Source organism: Triturus cristatus, chromosome 12, assembly GCF_964204655.1.
Source record: "Triturus cristatus chromosome 12, aTriCri1.1, whole genome shotgun sequence".
Taxonomy (NCBI): domain Eukaryota; kingdom Metazoa; phylum Chordata; class Amphibia; order Caudata; family Salamandridae; genus Triturus; species Triturus cristatus.
The window spans coordinates 761,678,283-761,696,586 of record NC_140595.1 but is presented as its reverse complement, the minus strand read 5'-3'; the positions used below and the strand labels follow the sequence as shown (position 1 = coordinate 761,696,586).

At 41.4% G+C, this 18,304-nt stretch overlaps 1 protein-coding gene across 1 annotated transcript in view; it reads right to left on the bottom strand.

Annotated features, from left to right (window-relative positions):
- Positions 1 to 6,356: 6,356 nt before the first annotated feature.
- LOC146782744 (extracellular calcium-sensing receptor-like) overlaps positions 6,357 to 18,304 on the bottom strand; it is a 71,188-nt gene continuing 59,240 nt past the window's right edge. Inside the window, exons 6-7 of the mRNA XM_085637222.1 lie at positions 9,287 to 9,386; positions 6,357 to 6,575 (exon numbers count right to left, since the gene is read on the bottom strand). Coding sequence (XP_085493348.1) covers positions 6,357 to 6,575; positions 9,287 to 9,386 — 319 coding nt within the window. The remainder of the gene's footprint in view (positions 6,576 to 9,286; positions 9,387 to 18,304) is intronic.

Below are 18,304 nucleotides of genomic sequence, written 5' to 3'. Positions count from 1 at the left end.
CTGTGACCATCTAGCAATTTTAGCCGGTGTATAATATAGGTCGTGAATGGACATAAAATGTTGACTTATTAATGATCCATTATGCAACGTTTTATTAGATATTTCAATGACTCTGTTCATATCAATTCCGTCTACATCAAGTTTCTTTTGCCATTTGTCAGCTACTATTAATAAGTCATCTTGATAATTAGCAAGCATTAATTGATAAATAGTACCAATTCTCGGCCTTTTCCGAAGTAATTCGATGATTTTAATTTTTTGAAACACAATTTGGTTCTCAATACGTTTTTTATCCAGAAAGCTACGAATCTGTAAAAACTTGAAAAATTCTGTATAGGGAAGACCATATTGCTGTTGTAAAGACAAAAAAGAGACCATCTGCTGGCCAACGAATAAGTCCCCCAGTTGACTAATTCCGGCCCGGTGCCATCTGTGCATAATGGGATCTTTGAATATATCCGGCAACAAAGGGCAATTAATTAAAGGTGTATAATAATTTAAATTAGAGCTGAAACCTAGTCTTTTCTTTATTTTTTTCCAGATCACAAACACAGTTGATATAATTTTAAATTTGGTTTTTTTATAGTAGCTCGGATCGATAATACGAACTAAACATTGACGTGCCTCCTGTCCTAAAACCATCTCATAAATAGACGGCCTTACTGAATCATCCAAATATGTTTCATTGACCAATAGGACACCCATATTCTGTAGAAAAATAGACCAAAAGTATAATTGAAAATTAGGAACTGCCAGGCCTCCTCTCTCTCTTGATAGGGTAAGTTTTTTAAAAGCTCTTCTAGACCTGTGATAACTCCATAGAAATCTGGACGACATTCTCTCAATTTGGTTAAAAAAAGATATAGAAAAAAGGAGAGGTATAGTTCGAAATAAATACAAAAACTTAGGAAAAATAAGCATCTTTAAAACATTACTGCGGCCATATAACGACAAACGAAGATTATCAAGCCTCTCCAGAGTTTTATTGGCAGAAGCGATTACCGCATCAGTATTTAAGCAAACAATTTTATCTAGATCATCAGATATTTTTATTCCCAAGTAGGTAGCCTCTGCCTCAAAATGCATATCTTGTGGACGTCCAACTTCAGAGTGGAGTAGTTGGGTCTTGGCAACATTAAGCTTATATCCAGAGTATTGACCAAATTCTCCCGCCGCTTCTATTATTTTAGGGAAGGCAGTCCTAATATCTGTTGTAACTATCGCAATGTCGTCTGCGTATGCAAACACCTTATAAGCTATATCATGTATCATAACCGGATTAATTCCAGTATTATTATCCAAACTATTTAAAAAAGGCTCAATATACAAAGCAAACAGCAGGGGCGATGTAGGGCAGCCCTGCCTTGTACCCCTCGTGATCATTATCTTACCAGAGAGCCGACCTGCAATACGCAGGGTTGCTTTTGGATCTTTATAAAGAGCCTGAATAGCTATAATAAATTCAGCGGGAAAACCTTTCCAAGTTAGTGTTGACCATAAAAACTTCCAGCATACCCGGTCAAACGCTTTTTCAGCGTCCAACAGGGCCACTGCAACCGGGGAGTTAGAGGCCTGTGCCCAATCCAGTATGGAGATAATTCTCTTAACATGGTCCGTTGTATCGCGTTGTGAAATAAATCCATGCTGTCGCTTAGAAACCAGCAGCGGCATAAAATTATTCAACCTATTTGCTATAATTTTCGAGTAGATTTTACTATCTACGTTAAGAAGAGATATGGGTCTATAAGATCCCATATCTACTTCTGGTTTTCCTTTTTTAAGAAAAATTACTATAATGGCCTCTGACCATGAATCCGGGGGTCTACCTAGAAAGGAATGTTGGAACACCTCCAATAATTCATTTTTCAATGTATTCCTAAAGGTGCGATAAAACTCCAAGGGAATCTGATCCGGACCCATTGCTTTACCCATAGCTAATGCCAGAATAGCTTCTTCAACTTCCTCCCACGTTATTGGGGCCGATAGAAAGGTTTTCTGTAATTCAGAGAGTTCTATTGTTGACTCCCCCAACATATACCCCCCTCCGTCATGACCATGAATTTCAATACCCGGGGCAGTATAGAGTGATTGATAAAAGTTCTGAAAAGCCTCCATGACCCCCTCTCTTGTTTCTTGAATAACACCGTTGACATCCATAATTTTAATAATATCATTATATGCCGCTTTTTGCCTTAATCTTTGAGCCAAAATTTTCCCAGTTTTCTCGCCGAATTCAAACGCTTGCTCTTTATGTTGTTTATATTTTACAGCTATTTTATCCGCAATACTAGAATACACTCTTGCCCTGTTAACAGTAAGTTCTCTTTGCGCCAAACCTGGGTCCCCACCAGAACTAATTGCCTCAGCTAATTTATGTTCAGCTAACATTACCAACTGAAAATCTTTTTTATATTTCAACAACATTCTTTTGCGACGAGATAGTGAAAAACTAAGAGTCTCACCCCGAACTGTGGCTTTAAATGCGTCCCACGTAGTTTGAATAGATGCTGTCCCTTTATTAAAAAAGAAAAACACCTGTATAACTTTAATCATAAATTCCCGATATTCATTTTCTAAGAGGAGGCTCCGCTCAAAAGACCATGATTGATTCCCTGCTTTTATTTGTGATTCAATTGAGAACTGGAGAACTAAAGGATTATGGTCAGATATAAGTTTTGGCAAAATCTCTAGTTCCAGTTTCCCTAGATATTGTAAAGGCATAAAAAAATAGTCTAATCTCACAAATTTCTTATGCGGAGCAGAGTAAAAAGTATATCCTAGGTCGTCCCCATGAGTTGCATTCCACGTGTCAAATAACCCATGATCTAAAATCAGGTTTCTTAATGCTGTATATAGACGGGGTTTTCTGCCCTTATATGAGAGCGACATCCTAACGTCTAAGTTAGCATCCAGATGAATGTTCAAATCGCCACACAAAACAAGGGGTTGTGGCCATTGGGCTAACTCAACATTGAGGAAATGAATAAGCTCTGTATCATCCAGATTAGGTCCATATACATTACAAATCGTAAATCTAAGTAGTCCAATCTGAAATAAACTAATCGTCCATCGCCCCCATTTGTCTACAGCTGACTTAATACATGTACCTAAGCCTCGTTTCATTAAAATTGCGACCCCTCTCTTCACCCCTGTCTGTTTAGAACAGGCAACCAGTTCTAGTCCAAGTTTTCTTAAGCAGCCCCTTCTGGCCCAAGCGACATGAGTTTCTTGTAGACAGAGTAAATCAACATTTATGATCTGTATAAATTTCGCAAAAACTTCCCTTTTTTTCACATCATTTAACCCACAAATATTGAGTGTACAGATTTTGAATTTCCTGGCCATAATATATAGCAGAAAAAGAAAACATTACAGACCTCCATCTTGATAAAGACAACGAAAATTATCGAAATGACATTTTGTGTACGTATTAATATGGTTTTGTCATAAAATTCCATACTTTTCAGTTCAGTACAATCAAATAACCTCTTAAGTCCAGTTTGCCGATGTTTTTTATTCTCCCCCACACACCCCAACACCCCCCACACTCCCCTTACCCCAAACCCAAAAACCCCCTGAAAACCACCCCAACCCACCCACAACACCCAACCCACCCAAACCACCAAATGAGGCATAGGGACAAGCAGGCCCTAATAAGGATGGTCAACCGCGCTCCCCCCCTCCCCCAACTGCAGACATGATTAAGCCATAAAGAGATCCCCTATAATACTGATCACATACTGTAAGAAATCTAAAAGAATTCTATAAGGAATCTAGAAAACCTCTAGCTAGAATCTCAGAAAAGAAAAATCTAGTTTGACCTTTAAACATGACTTTGAGCTTAGCGGGATTCTGCAAATATACAACAGCACCTTTCTCTTGGAAACCAGATATTAATTGTCGTAAGTGCCATCTTCTAGAGACTGTTTCCTTACAAAAATCCGGTCTAACAAAGAAATTACAACCTTTTGCAGCTCTCATCTTATCGGGTCGTGCCAAACCAAACACGGCTTCTCTAGCTAGAAAATTATTAAATCGAATCAAAATGGCACGAGGTTTCTCCTCTACTCCCGCTCTGGTTTTCCTAATATTAAAGGGAATCCTGTGAGCCCTTTGAATCTCAATAGACCAGTCCCATAAAGTCAGTTCCGGAAAAGCTTCAACGAATAAATCACAAATAAATTTACGAACATCGGTTCCTTCTGTTTTTTCCGGAATGTTAATAATACGAAGGTTCTTTCTCCTGGCCTGATTTTCCAATTCCGCTAATTTAAACACCACATCATCCCTATGTTCACAAATAGAACCTATTTCCGTTTTTTGGACTGCTACGATATCTTCTAATGTGGAGATTCTAGACTCTGCTTCAGTCACTCTGATTGCCGTATCAGAACAAATTTTTATGACCCGACGCACAGAATTTTGAACTTTTCTACATGTAGCTTGCGTCCGAACATTTTCTAGTTTAATCTCGGCTCTGTGCTCCATCATGGTATTGTAGATTGTAGATAATGTAATTTCATGATCGGATAGTTGTGTAGCAGGATCATTTACTGTGTCACACTGTTTTTCTGATATTGGCCCTGTCTTCAGGGACCCTGTTGACACATCCCCATTAGCAAGACGTTCTTTTCTTTTTTTAGTCTTTTTCACTGTTGTCATCGGGGAAACCTTGCTTAAATCGGCTTCGTTTTCCGTGTAATTTGCTGCTTCGTTGTCGGACCAATCCTTACTACTTTCGTCTGACGAGAAATCAGACAAGGAATAAAAATTATTATCCGTAGTTTCCTGAGACCCTGCACTTGCCAGTGGCAATGCTCCTTCGTTGAGCCCCGGTGCCTCTGTTTGTGAGATTTCACCTTCAGATATAGGAGCTTTTTGCACTACATCTCCCAGAGTTCCATCTCCAGACTCAGGAAACAACAGATTTTTGTATATTAACTGTTCTTCTGTTATAATAGCTTTTAGAGAATTGGATAGAGACGGATTAACGCTTTCATCAGATATTAAAGAATTGCCAGCTACAATGTCACTGTTGCACGATGAAATTAAGCAGAGCTCCCCCTCCCTTTCGAGTTGCAACAAAGTATCTCTTTTTGTTACCTGCTTTCCAAACAACTCTGGGAGGGTTACCGCTCCGTGCTTTCCCGTGCGAAGTTTCTCCTTTCCACCTCGATCCCCTTTCTTTTGAGGCATGCTGCTGGAGTGCTGGACGGGACCAGTATTGGCATTGACGCCGGACGCTCCTTCTGTCGATTCACTGGTCGCAGCCATAGCGTTCTCCAGAGAAGCTGCATGAGTCTTGGTGCTGCGCGTTACTGCCTTTGGCGGCATCACGGACTGAATATTTCGCCGCTTGACCACTACGTTCTGAAGAGCGCGCCGAACGCCGACAAGAAGTGAGTGAGTCCGGGCCGCTCCCCAGCTCCGGTTCTGGCTCGGACGCTGTCCGCTTACCGCGCTCCAGCCACTAAGTAACCTGGCGATAAATCGGGGAATGAGGACCCCACCAAACATTCAAGGTTCAGATTACGGGTTATTTACCAATCGAAATAACCAGATAGCCACATCAGTCAAGCCAGCAGTCGGGGAGACAGGGAGTCGAGCTGTTACACAGCCTTCACCACGGCGGCCATCTTGCCTCCACAGCAATGATCAGTTATTTTCATCGCAAAATGTGAATACTTTCTACATAAAAATAAACGCGCGCGAAATAGTCGAAGAGGAGTTGCCAATGAGAAGGCGTGGACAACGGTAGGGGGAAAGGGTAGAGAAGGCGAAAACAACAAGAGGGGGGCGGGGTAGAGAAGGCGCGGACAACGGGAGGGGGGTAGAGAAGGCAGGGACAGCAAGAACAAGCAACAAAAAGACGCGCGGCCGCGAGACGCGCTCTGTGGTGGGGGAGGGGGAGGAGCATTGAAGCCGAGCAGGCAAGACTGAGGCGCAAAAGTGAAAGCAGTCTCGCTGGTGAGTGGTGTGAGATGTGCGCGCACCATGACGAGAGAGGAAAGCCATATGTCGCCTCTGCTCGTCATTGTGCGCGTAACCGCACGCCCGTGGCCAGCCAGCTAAGCGCTTCCCCAAACGGATTGCATGGCGGCACGATGCACGTGATTGTGTGCGTGCTCGCCATGCAATCCACTTTTGGGAGCACTTTGAAATGCCCCTCTTACTAGAGTCTCGCAATGCGATTGCGTAAACGCAATAGCTAGGCGAGACCTAAAAAGAGAACAACAGAACATCTTCAAGGTAAACCTCACCAAGAACACTGAGATGGTCCCCTACCCGTTCTCTCTTCTGAAGAAACTGTGCCTGCCAGAAAGCAACTTAAAAATTCCTTTTGAACCCAGGTGTAGTCATATCCGGATAGTGGCAATAAACTCTTCTGGATCCCAATTCTGGCTCACCCCATGTTCCAAACGAGCAACATCATCTACAAAGTCACCATGACTGACAAGGAAGTGCACAACAATGAAAACAAGGCAAAAGCCTTCTTCATCTATGCACCCATGATCTGGAACAACATCCCCAAATCCATCAGGACCAACCCAACCTTGCTCCATTTCAGGAAAGACCTGAAGAGAAAACTATTGAAAGAACATTACATGATGACACAGTGAGCGTTCATTTCAGCTCTCAGAATCCCGGAACCACTCCAAACACTAATTTCCGCGCCGTCCAATATACAATTTAAACGTTGTCCGACAACTGGATCATCATTCCTTGCTCCTCACAGCCGAATAGAATGTTTAGGCCCAGACTCATCTTTGGGGTAAAATGACTGGCTTTTGAGCCAATGTCATTCGGCTGATAGGCATCCTTCTATAGCACCTTTGAAGTCCTCCCCCGATGCATTTCACAATGCCTGGATTTTTCCAAGTGGCATTATTAAGGAAGGAGTGGGCTGTTCATTTCACAATGGCAGAACGAATATGCAGGTCCGGATGGGACATAGTGGAGCTACCCCATCATTACCAATAGTCGACAACTCGCCTAGTAATAATGTTTAGAAGCCGTTACTTTAGCGAATTTCACAATTCCATGCTCTACCCCGCCTGTTATTGAACCAGTATCCAAGATTTCAAAAGTTTCTCGGAATGTGGCAGCGGAAAAGAGCAAATTGTCTCTCCCCCACTGGAACCATTTTATAGAAGGTTTTGATATTTGTTTGTTACTGGGAACCTGGAGTGTAGCACCTGTGCTCAAGGTTGGTTATGCCAGCTATTGTCTCACTGCAACCCTAAGTAAAACAGGGCATCCTGCAGGGGGATTGTTCATATGGTTATGATAGCTTTTTGCTGTGATATATCGCTACTCCCCTCAGATAGTACAAATATTTCTAGAAATACGTCTTAAGAGCAGTTCAGGCAACATTATTGACATATATCATGTATACGCAAGAGGAACCAGCCGGGGTAGACCTTCAGACACAATACTAAAACTCGAGGAGCTCCTGGATGAGAGAAACCCAATACCCGTCTTGATAGTAGAGGGTGGTTTGAAATGTCACTTCTAAACCCCTTAGATAGGGACGAGGTGACCAGAGCAAATAAGAAGAACCTTTGGTCTGTTCCCCCCTACACTTACCCCCGGTCAAGAGAGGGTCCCAAGTAAAACCCCTGACCATGGAGTTTGGGCTGAGTGTGGCAAATGGCAGGACGAAATCCAAAAGAACGGGCACTAGGACCTTTAATAGATCGAACGGGGTGAAACTGTAGATAGTGATCATAATCCGCTCTGTTTAAGTCTGGTGTCTGACTGGGGAGGCTCACATGATCAGATCCCATCCCAGCAGCTAACTAGGGAGATTTACCCAACCAATAACCAATAATTTTGCATGAAGATATTTCACAAATATGCACAAAGACCTGTTAGCTTCGATAGCAGAGCTTTCAACTCTGCTCGAGAAGCCAGGAGGGATGGCGGAGGCTACAGATGCCCATTGGAGCTTTTTTGAGCACAAGGGTTCCCACTTCACTGTGCCTGTGCATGAGACCAATTTCAGACATAATAACAGGGAAGCAAAATCATGGTTTTATCCACAATGTAGGAACTCCAGGACCCAACTCTCTAAGGAAATCAAATCCAAAGACATTGAGAACATTAGAATCTCTAGAAAAATGTATAAGCTAGCTCTCCTGAAGGCAAAGAGAGAGATAGAGAGATGCTTCTACATGGCAGCTCATTAAGAAAGCTCGCAATGCTAGGGATACTAAAACGTTTTGGTTTTTGTTCATGTGGGGCGACCAATCGGGGGACCCCTTCTTGCAAACCATATCTTGGCCTCTGATTGGTATGAGCATTTTAAAGCCCTTTATTCTAACCCAGATATGTCTGCTCTCTCAACAGGTCCTTTAATATCTCTTCAGTCTGCCAAAGGGGATTCATTTACCCTGGGTGATATCGAGACCTCTATTGGCTCAATGGTTCAAGCAAAAGCCCCGCGCCCTGATGGCATTCCTGGAGACCTTTTTCTTCATGACAGGCTGAGCTGGTCTCAATATATTTTACTTCTTTCCAATGCTATAGGGGGCAGTGCCCTAATTCCAGGGTGGGGAGGGGGGCAGAGCTGATTTCCCAATTTAAGAAAGGTGACAGGGACAAACCCTGCAATTCTAGGCCAATTAGCCTAATCGATTCAATCCAAAAAGTGTCTGTTGTGCGCTTTTGCAAAAGGTCCATGGTTGGATCAAAGATAATGGAATTTTAACACCCTATCAAGAGGGTTTTAAAGAAAAGACTGGGACAATAGATCAGGTGTTTCACCTCCTCCTTTTGTATTGGAAAACCCTGGTTATTGGCTACGGTAGTTTAAATGTTGCTTTTGTTGATTTGAAGACAGCTTTCGATCTTTTTCCCAGAAAGAACTTGTGGCAAATATTCAAAGAAATGGGAGTGCCAAGTGAAATTTTAAGCCTGGTAATTCATTTCCATGAACTTAATTATGCCAGGGTATGGTGGGGCACTCAGGAGCAGCTTACAGACCCAATTCATGTTAGTACTGAAGTATGCCAAGGGTGCGTATTGGCACCTATGCTTTTCTCGCTTTACATTAATGGCATTTTTATCTCATCAACCATCGGATGCTCCCTCCTTAGGAGGGGAGAAGATGGTGACCTACCTTTTTGCAGATGTCACCTTATTGGTGTCTAAAACACAGAGGGGGCTCCAGCTGCTCCTTAATCAATTCGAAGATTTTTGTGACATGCGGGTCCAAGAGATAAATACATCTTAAAAAAAAATTCATGACATTGAATCCCCATAAGACTTATAGGGGCAGGCCTACCCTTGGAGGAACACGGTTTGAGAGGGTCAGAACCTTCGAGTATTGAGGTGTAAAATTATCAGAGAATATGTAGTGGAAACCCCACGTGTCCAAGATGACCCTGAAGCATAAACAGACAGAACATCATTCCTAATTTAGTACACTGGTCGCTGCTGCTTTGCAAGTCCACGATCTAAAAGTAGTGAGCTCTGCCCTTTATGGGTCTGAATTGTAGGGATTTAACAGAATGTAGGAACTCACCAGATCTGAGCACAAATTCTTAAGGAGTCTAGTGATGTTGCCCCTAAGTACCCCACTCCATCCCTTAAAGTTGGACATGGGAACGCATTCTATTGCTGATAAAGCCAAGGTCCATCCTTTGCTATTTTGGATAAGGATTAGGTCCCCTCCTGAAGTGTTCCTGTATGCTAATGCCCTGGCAGAAGTGAGTAGCTTGGATAAATTCAATAAAATTAGCTGGCTAGTTAATTTGAAGAGGCTTGTATCTGATATTGGGTTACAGGATATTTGGGAAGATAATGATCCCTCTACATTCTTCCTAAAAAAGCCAGGTAAAAGCACAATATTGGAACTGGGTAGCACAAGCTGAGTTAATCAATGTTTTTCTTGTGGGAAGGTAAAACTAGAATGTATTGCCCACAGACTGGATAGGTCTTTAGAGGGCTACTTAATTTCTATACAAATACAAAAGGATACGAAATTACACATCCATGTTCGGCCTGGGCGGTAAATTCTGTTCCGCTCTCGGAAATTGCATAATTTGGGTAATTGCCCAAAATTCTGCGTTCTGGGCCTTCGCAGAATTTTTTGCTTGTTCGCATTCTCAAAATGAGTGTTCTTGAGATATTTCCCCCCGAAAAAAGTGTTCGCGAACAGGAAAAAGCATCGCAAACAAGCAATTCCGCGTGTTCCCAGAATTTATGCGTGCTCGCGGAGATTTTTTACCATTTTGCGGAGCTGTGCGTAGTGCGACTTTGCAAATTCCGCCCACCCCTAACTCCACGTTAGGTTTGGCACCCTTCCCCTAAAAGACCTAATAGGTAGATGGCACAGCAACACATTGCCACCTTGGTGCTGTTTTGGCTGTAAAACCCCTACAGATTCTGTTGCTCATGTAATGCTTACCTGCTCAGCATATGCACTTCCAAGAACAAACTGGCTAAGCCCCATCTGTAAATAGCTGGAAACCGGCAACCACACAGAAGCTCTTCAAATCTTAAGATCCAACACTAGACCGCTGTTTGTACGGTTGCTAAATTTCTTGGACACGTGGGCCATTAGGAAAAGAGTTCACAGGGCAGGTGAAAGATGATTTTATAACATGTTTTTAATTATAATTCAGTGTTTACTGAGCATTTGAAAAAGTCTGTTACATATGTGCTTTATGTCTTGGGGTCCCTCACCGGTATTATGGTCACAGTGCAACTTGTAAAACAAAAGGAGTTAGGGGGTTAATCACGAGACAGGCGTATAACCGTGAAATCGCTAAATTCCACCATTCCTCTATTAATTGCTTTTCTATGCACTTTAATCCATGTAGGTAGTCGTAAACATGTCATTTTCTATTGCGGCTTGTGCTGCAGCCCGGAAAAGGGCTGAAGCACAAGCAGCAATAGAAAAAAGGATGTTTTCAAATATCCATGCATCGTGTGTCAGGCGCCTATTTGGGCCCTAGGTTGGATTAAGTGGTGTTTGGACAAAATATAAAAAAACCCATCATCAAACAGAAATATCCAGAGTGAAATATCGTCACACAGAAATATCATGTGCAATAATTTTGTTGTCAAGAATATTGACTTTAAGTTAAGTAATATCGATTCTAGCAATATCAAAAACACGAATATGGTTTACAAAAATAATGTTCTTCTAATATAGTTTTTAAATTGTTAGTAGTTTTGAAATGTAAATGTATACATTTATTTTTCATTTTTAATACTGTAGCAGGTTGTGGGGTTTATTGGGGTATAGGGTGGAAAGCAAACTATTTTTTAAATTTACTTTAAGGTGCGGGTTGTGTTTTTTTGCAGGGGTATAGGGTGAGAAGTAAATTAACGATAATTAATTAATCAATATTTTTTTTAATAATATTAATTATGTAACTGATAATTAATTAAGTTAATTATGTTAATAGTCTATATATATAAAGGTTGAAACATGACATCGTGTGAGGCGCTTCACTGTTCGAGCAACTTTCATGTGGATATTTAGTGGCCTGCTATGGCCACGAAGCTGCCCCCCTGCTGACAGTGCAGGTCTGGTTTTTCTCACACTGGGAGCACCACAAAGAACGATGTCACCTAATCGGACGGCGTGAAAGGAGCAAGAAATGCAGCGCTACGATTATCCAGCAACCTAAAGGATTTAGTATTGTGGAAGGTGCGAGTTACAGCTGCTACCACAGGAGGATTTTACTTACCTGAAGACCACGTTAACCAGAATGCACGTTATGCACACGCCCATTGGGGCGGGATCACAAACTTTAAAAACTGCACGAAAAGTAACAGCAGCTGTTTCCTTCCTCCATTAGCCTGCCATTGATGAAGGGAGAACTGCTCCGGAAACGCGTTTGGCATGAGGCTTTGAAAAGACTGTGCAGGGATTAGTGCGCTGTGATTTCCTGCTGCCTTCCGATTTAATAAAGGTTGAAACATGACATTGTGTGAGGCGTTTCACTGTTCGAGCAACTTTCATGTGGATATTTAGTGGCCTGCTATGGCCACGAAGCTGCCCCCCTGCTGACAGTGCAGGTCTGGTTTTTCTCACACTGGGAGCACCACAAAGAACGATGTCACCTAATCGGACGGCGTGAAAGGAGCAAGAAATGCAGCGCTACGATTATCCAGCAACCTAAAGGATTTAGTATTGTGGAAGGTGCGAGTTACAGCTGCTACCACAGGAGGATTTTACTTACCTGAAGACCACGTTAACCAGAATGCACGTTATGCACACGCCCATTGGGGCGGGATCACAAACTTTAAAAACTGCACGAAAAGTAACAGCAGCTGTTTCCTTCCTCCATTAGCCTGCCATTGATGAAGGGAGAACTGCTCCGGAAACGCGTTTGGCATGAGGCTTTGAAAAGACTGTGCAGGGATTAGTGCGCTGTGATTTCCTGCTGCCTTCCGATTTAATAAAGGTTGAAACATGACATTGTGTGAGGCGTTTCACTGTTCGAGCAACTTTCATGTGGATATTTAGTGGCCTGCTCTGGCCACGAAGCTGCCCCCCTGCTGACAGTGCAGGTCTGGTTTTTCTCACACTGGGAGCACCACAAAGAACGATGTCACCTAAGCGGATGGCGTGAAAAGAGCATGAAATGCAGCGCTACGATTATCCAGCAACCTAAAGGATTTAGTATTGTGGAAGGTGCAAGTTACAGCTGCTACCACAGGAGGAGTTTACTTACCTGAAGACCACGTTAACCAGAATGCACGTTAACTGCACGAAAAGTAACAGCAGCTGTTTCCTTCCTCCATCAGCCTGCCATTGATGAAGGGAAAACTGCTCCGGAAACGCGTTTGGCATGAGGCTTTGAAAAGACTGTGCAGGGATTAGTGCGCTGTGATTTCCTGCTGCCTTCCGATTTAATAAAGGTTGAAACATGACATCGTGTGAGGCGCTTCACTGTTCGAGCAACTTTCATGTGGATATATATATATATATATATATATATATATATATATTACCTACTGGCGGTCGCCAGTAGGTAGTTATAGTTAGGACCCCTTTTCCATAGGAAAACCTCAACATTCTATTTTGAATAACTTTGGCGCCGGTCGATGAATCCTCGCGAATTTCTCAAAATAGGTGGGGCGCTACGCTCGGCTCCTACCCTGAAAGTCTCGGGGGGATCCGTCAAGCGGGGGCTGAGATAAAAGGGGGGTCCCAAAACGCGTTTTTCCCATGCATTTTTCCATAGGACCTTTAGAACGAGCTACAGCCCGAACGGCTGAACAGAATTACTCGAAATTTGGCAGAGAGGTAGTCCCTAGGTCAAGGAAGTGCCTTTTGTAGGTTTGGTGTAAATCTGTTCAGTAGATTCTGAGAAAATAGCCTTTAAATCAATATATATATCTGAGCCCGCTTACGGCACGCTTACCGTACGCTTACCGTAAGCGTACGGTGGCGTGCGCGAGCGCGATTCTGATTGGCTCTTAGATCTTAGTAAACATTCGAATCGGCCGAAACCAGGAAGCGGCGGCCGCCATTTTGTGTATTTCACTCTGAAAAAAAAGAGTGAAAACAAGAAAAGGGGGCAATGAGGAGAGTTACAGACCCCCTAACATTTGTAAGGGGGTCAAAGAAGGACAGAAAAGTACAAAAAAACATTTATTGATTTTTAAAAAAATCACGGGGTACGCGTACGGTAAGCTTACGGTAAGCGTACGGTAAAAAAAATAAAAATAAATAAATGAAAAGCAGATTTAAGAGTTTAGATATTAGGGAGCTCTAAAAAGAGCTGTTGTGTTTATGAAGTCATTTTTTTAGTGGTACCTACAAGTAAGTACCGATGCAGAGTCTAAGGTTCAAAAGGAAGACTCTGTTCCCTTCATCATTGAAGTGCACACCATCTCCTCTATAAATGTCTTGCATGTCATAACGCAAGTTGTTGTGGTAAATGGCACCCATACCATAGTCACGGAGGAAAGCAGAAACAGATTTGTTGACGTGCTTTCTTGCTTTGTCAATCTGTGGACAGAAATGATTGGACCAGTTCCATTTTTGCCTTTGGCATATGTTGGAAAACACAAAGGCAGTTTTAGGGAAAAGTGAAAACAGTTGTGCAAAGGTGTCCTTCATAAGCATTTCCAGACCTACCCCAGTCAAAGTGCCTAGGTCATTGCCACCACAGTGCACTATTATGAGGTCAGGGTGTTGGATTTGCATGAAGGATTTCACCAATGGCATCAATTGGTGCCACTTTAACCCTCTCTGACCAATCCATTTAATGTCTACATTTGGCAAAGCAAGGTCTCTCACCATATCTGTTTTCTCTGCAAACCTTTCACTCCAGAAGACATAGCTGTGCCCTACAATCCACACTGTGAACATCTTCAAAGGAGATCTGGATGCACTCAGGAGGTGTCTTTCAGTAGAATGGCAATATGAAAAGAAAGACAGTTTGGAAATGGAGGCATACATATTTTTTTCAAAACAAAAAGAACTGATTGGCTGTTTCATACCATTCTAGAATAAAAACTAGGCTGTATGTGTAAATTAATAGAAGCATGTTTTGTATTGGTACAAAAAAATGTGTAACCAAAGAACAGTACTATGGATTTGCTGTTAGGTTTGAAAAGTCAAGCACTCTTGCTCTGTGGAATTGAAACATTGTTTGGCGAACTTCTGACCTAACTCAACACAGCAGTGTTCCATGAGCTGTTGCTATGGTAGCAGGCAGAAGTCAAGTTGGGGGAAGGGTACTAGGCAGAAGTCAAGTTGGGGGAAGGGTACTTTTGGAAAAGGGTTGGTTTTCAACCAATAGAAATGTGTGATTACATTTGAAAAAAAGGGGGAAGCACTGAGATTTGAAACTTACATGTATATGTGTGGAAAAATAGAGGGAAAGTTTGCCATTATCTGGTTCTGCTGAGAGGAGAGAGGTGAACACAACAGAGATTCTGGCTCTGATAATCTGCTGTTTGAGTGTCACATTTCTTTCACAACTAACTAATTTTAAAGGTGAGTTTACAGTTTGAGAGGGGATGTATGTGGTAACTTAAGAAATGAATAATAGAAATGGAAATTGTTTTTGTTGTAGTTGCGTTTATCATTTTCTGTTTTGGGAGAAATTTAAATGTGAGGAACATGTAAAATAATATGGAGTATGTTTTCACAATAAATTAAGGTGTACTGGAAAAAAAAAGAATAGTTTAAGGGTTTGAGGTTGGACTCAGTAATGCAAATACATTCAGCATCACTAAGGCTGGTTGCCCTTGCTGGAGTGTAGGCAGTCACCGAGAATACACATGGTGGTGGTCTGAAAAAACAGTTTGGACATGTGCATTTAAATAAATCAAAAAAAGTGGTTTCATAATGTGTCAGTCTGTAAAAGTGATTTTCACTTGCCCCGAAAAAAAAAGAGCAGTAAGTGTGCTTTCAAATTGGCAAAGAAATTTCGTTTTGGGACTAATGTGAAAACATGACTCTGTGTGCAGAGAGGAATTATAGGCAGAGATTTATTGCGTATTGCTCTGGTGATTTCACAGTTGCATTAGATGGAAAGGGGGAGCGAATTTTTGGGGGAAGAAGCAGACTCTTAGCACACACCCATGTGCTTGCCATGTATAATCATGCACAGTATTTACAAGCGAGTGGGGTTTTCAGGTTTCAGTCTGTAATGCAAATACATTCAGCATCACTAAGGCTGGTTGCCCTTGCTGGAGTGTAGGCAGTCACCGAGAATACACATGGTGGTGGTCTGAAAAAACAGTTTGGACATGTGCATTTAAATAAATCAAAAAAAGTGGTTTCATAATGTGTCAGTCTGTAAAAGTGATTTTCACTTGCCCCGAAAAAAAAAGAGCAGTAAGTGTGCTTTCAAATTGGCAAAGAAATTTCGTTTTGGGACTAATGTGAAAACATGACTCTGTGTGCAGAGAGGATTTATAGGCAGAGATTTATTGCGTATTGCTCTGGTGATTTCACAGTTGCATTAGATGGAAAGGGGGAGCGAATTTTTGGGGGAAGAAGCAGACTCTTAGCACACACCCATGTGCTTGCCATGTATAATCATGCACAGTATTTACAAGCGAGTGGGGTTTTCAGGTTTCAGTCTGTAATGCAAATACATTCAGCATCACTAAGGCTGGTTGCCCTTGCTGGAGTGTAGGCAGTCACCGAGAATACACATGGTGGTGGTCTGAAAAAACAGTTTGGACATGTGCATTTAAATAAATCAAAAAAAGTGGTTTCATAATGTGTCAGTCTGTAAAAGTGATTTTCACTTGCCCCGGAAAAAAAAAGAGCAGTAAGTGTGCTTTCAAATTGGCAAAGAAATTTCGTTTTGGGACTAATGTGAAAACATGACTCTGTGTGCAGAGAGGAATTATAGGCTGAGATTTATTGCGTATTGCTCTGGTGATTTCACAGTTGCATTAGATGGAAAGGGGGAGCGAATTTTTGGGGGAAGAAGCAGACTCTTAGCACACACCCATGTGCTTGCCATGTATAATCATGCACAGTATTTACAAGCGAGTGGGGTTTTCAGGTTTCAGTCTGTAATGCAAATACATTCAGCATCACTAAGGCTGGTTGCCCTTGCTGGAGTGTAGGCAGTCACCAAGAATACACATGGTGGTGGTCTGAAAAAACAGTTTGGACATGTGCATTTAAATAAATCACAAAAAGTGGTTTCATAATGTGTCAGTCTGTAAAAGTGATTTTCACTTGCCCCGAAAAAAAAAAGAGCAGTAAGTGTGCTTTCAAATTGGCAAAGAAATTTAGTTTTGGGACTAATGTGAAAACATGACTCTGTGTGCAGAGAGGAATTATAGGCAGAGATTTATTGCGTATTGCTCTGGTGATTTCACAGTTGCATTAGATGGAAAGGGGGAGCGAATTTTTGGGGGAAGAAGCAGACTCTTAGCACACACCCATGTGCTTGCCATGTATAATCATGCACAGTATTTACAAGCGAGTGGGGTTTTCAGGTTTCAGTCTGTAATGCAAATACATTCAGCATCACTAAGGCTGGTTGCCCTTGCTGTAGTGTAGCAGTCTGGACATGGGCTTTTTAAAAAATCTGTAAAGTGGTTTCATAATGTGACAGTTTGTAAAAGTGATTTTCACTTGCCCAAAAAAAAGAGCAGTTAGTGTGCATTCAAATTGGCATAGAAATTTCGTTTTGTGACTATTGTGAAAAGAAATGTAGTAATATATTTAAATACAATAAAGGAATTTTTTTTTAGTTTTTTTCAGGTATTGCTGAAGAGCAGTGAACAAAATTTAAGATGCCTACAAAATCCAGAGTTCAAAAAACGCTAAAAAAAAAACTATATTTGAAGACAACTGGAGGACCAAAGTTAGTAGAAGATGCTCATGTTGGGAAAAAGAAAAAATCTTCTGGTAAGCAGAAAAAACTATTTCTTAAAAATATATTCAAAACAAGGAAAAATGTACAAAATGTCTGTTCTGGAAAGAATGTTACGAAACGAACAGAACAGGAAAAAATTGAGAATTTAGTTAATGCAAATATACCTTCTGCAACTGAAAAGATTTACATAAACAGAAAAACAGCGTTTAAAGAGATACGTAGAAAAATGTTTCAGAGAAGAGTTATGTCCAATTTGATAAAGGATGTGAAGAAATATAAGCAAAAGGCAAAATATTGCAAGAGAAAAAAAGAAATTGAAGCCATTGCAGCAAAGGCATTAGAATTAAAAAGGAAACTATTCATATTAATTTTGAATAGGATGCGTACATTAGACAAAATGGTTAATGTACTGAAATCACATAGCAAAAGGAAAAGAGTAGTGAACAGAACAAACTTTTGTAAAGTGTTTTTAGGAAAGTGGATGCATAGTTCAAGTAGTGAACCTTTTTTTAATGAAGAGAGCTATTTTCAAAGTAATAGTTTGCTGCATGCAGTTGACACCAGAGGTCGTTCATACGAAGTAACAAATGGTTGCATAATGGAGAAGGAGATAATGGTTCCAAGAGATGAGGTACAAGTGATGGCAGATGAGGCAATGGGGAGACGTCCTAAAGCCCCAGTGTACACTTGGAATTGTAGTAGTATTTGCACTGTGCGTCAGGAATCTATTGACAAATTTCGAGAGTTTCTAAGAGAATATAGTAAAAAAAAGTGTAAAACAGAAGATTAAGGTGCTTCAAAGTCTGGATCCATGCAGAGTGAGAGAGAATACTGGTTTGCAGGGTCATTCTCTGGCTTGTCTATCTAGAAAAGTGTGCAATAGTGTTTTCCATCATTTTAGGATGCTGGCTGTTCATCATACTGAAATGAGAAAGTTTGTGAGACGGTTGTATTTTGCCAAAAGTCCAGCAATAAAGTTAAAT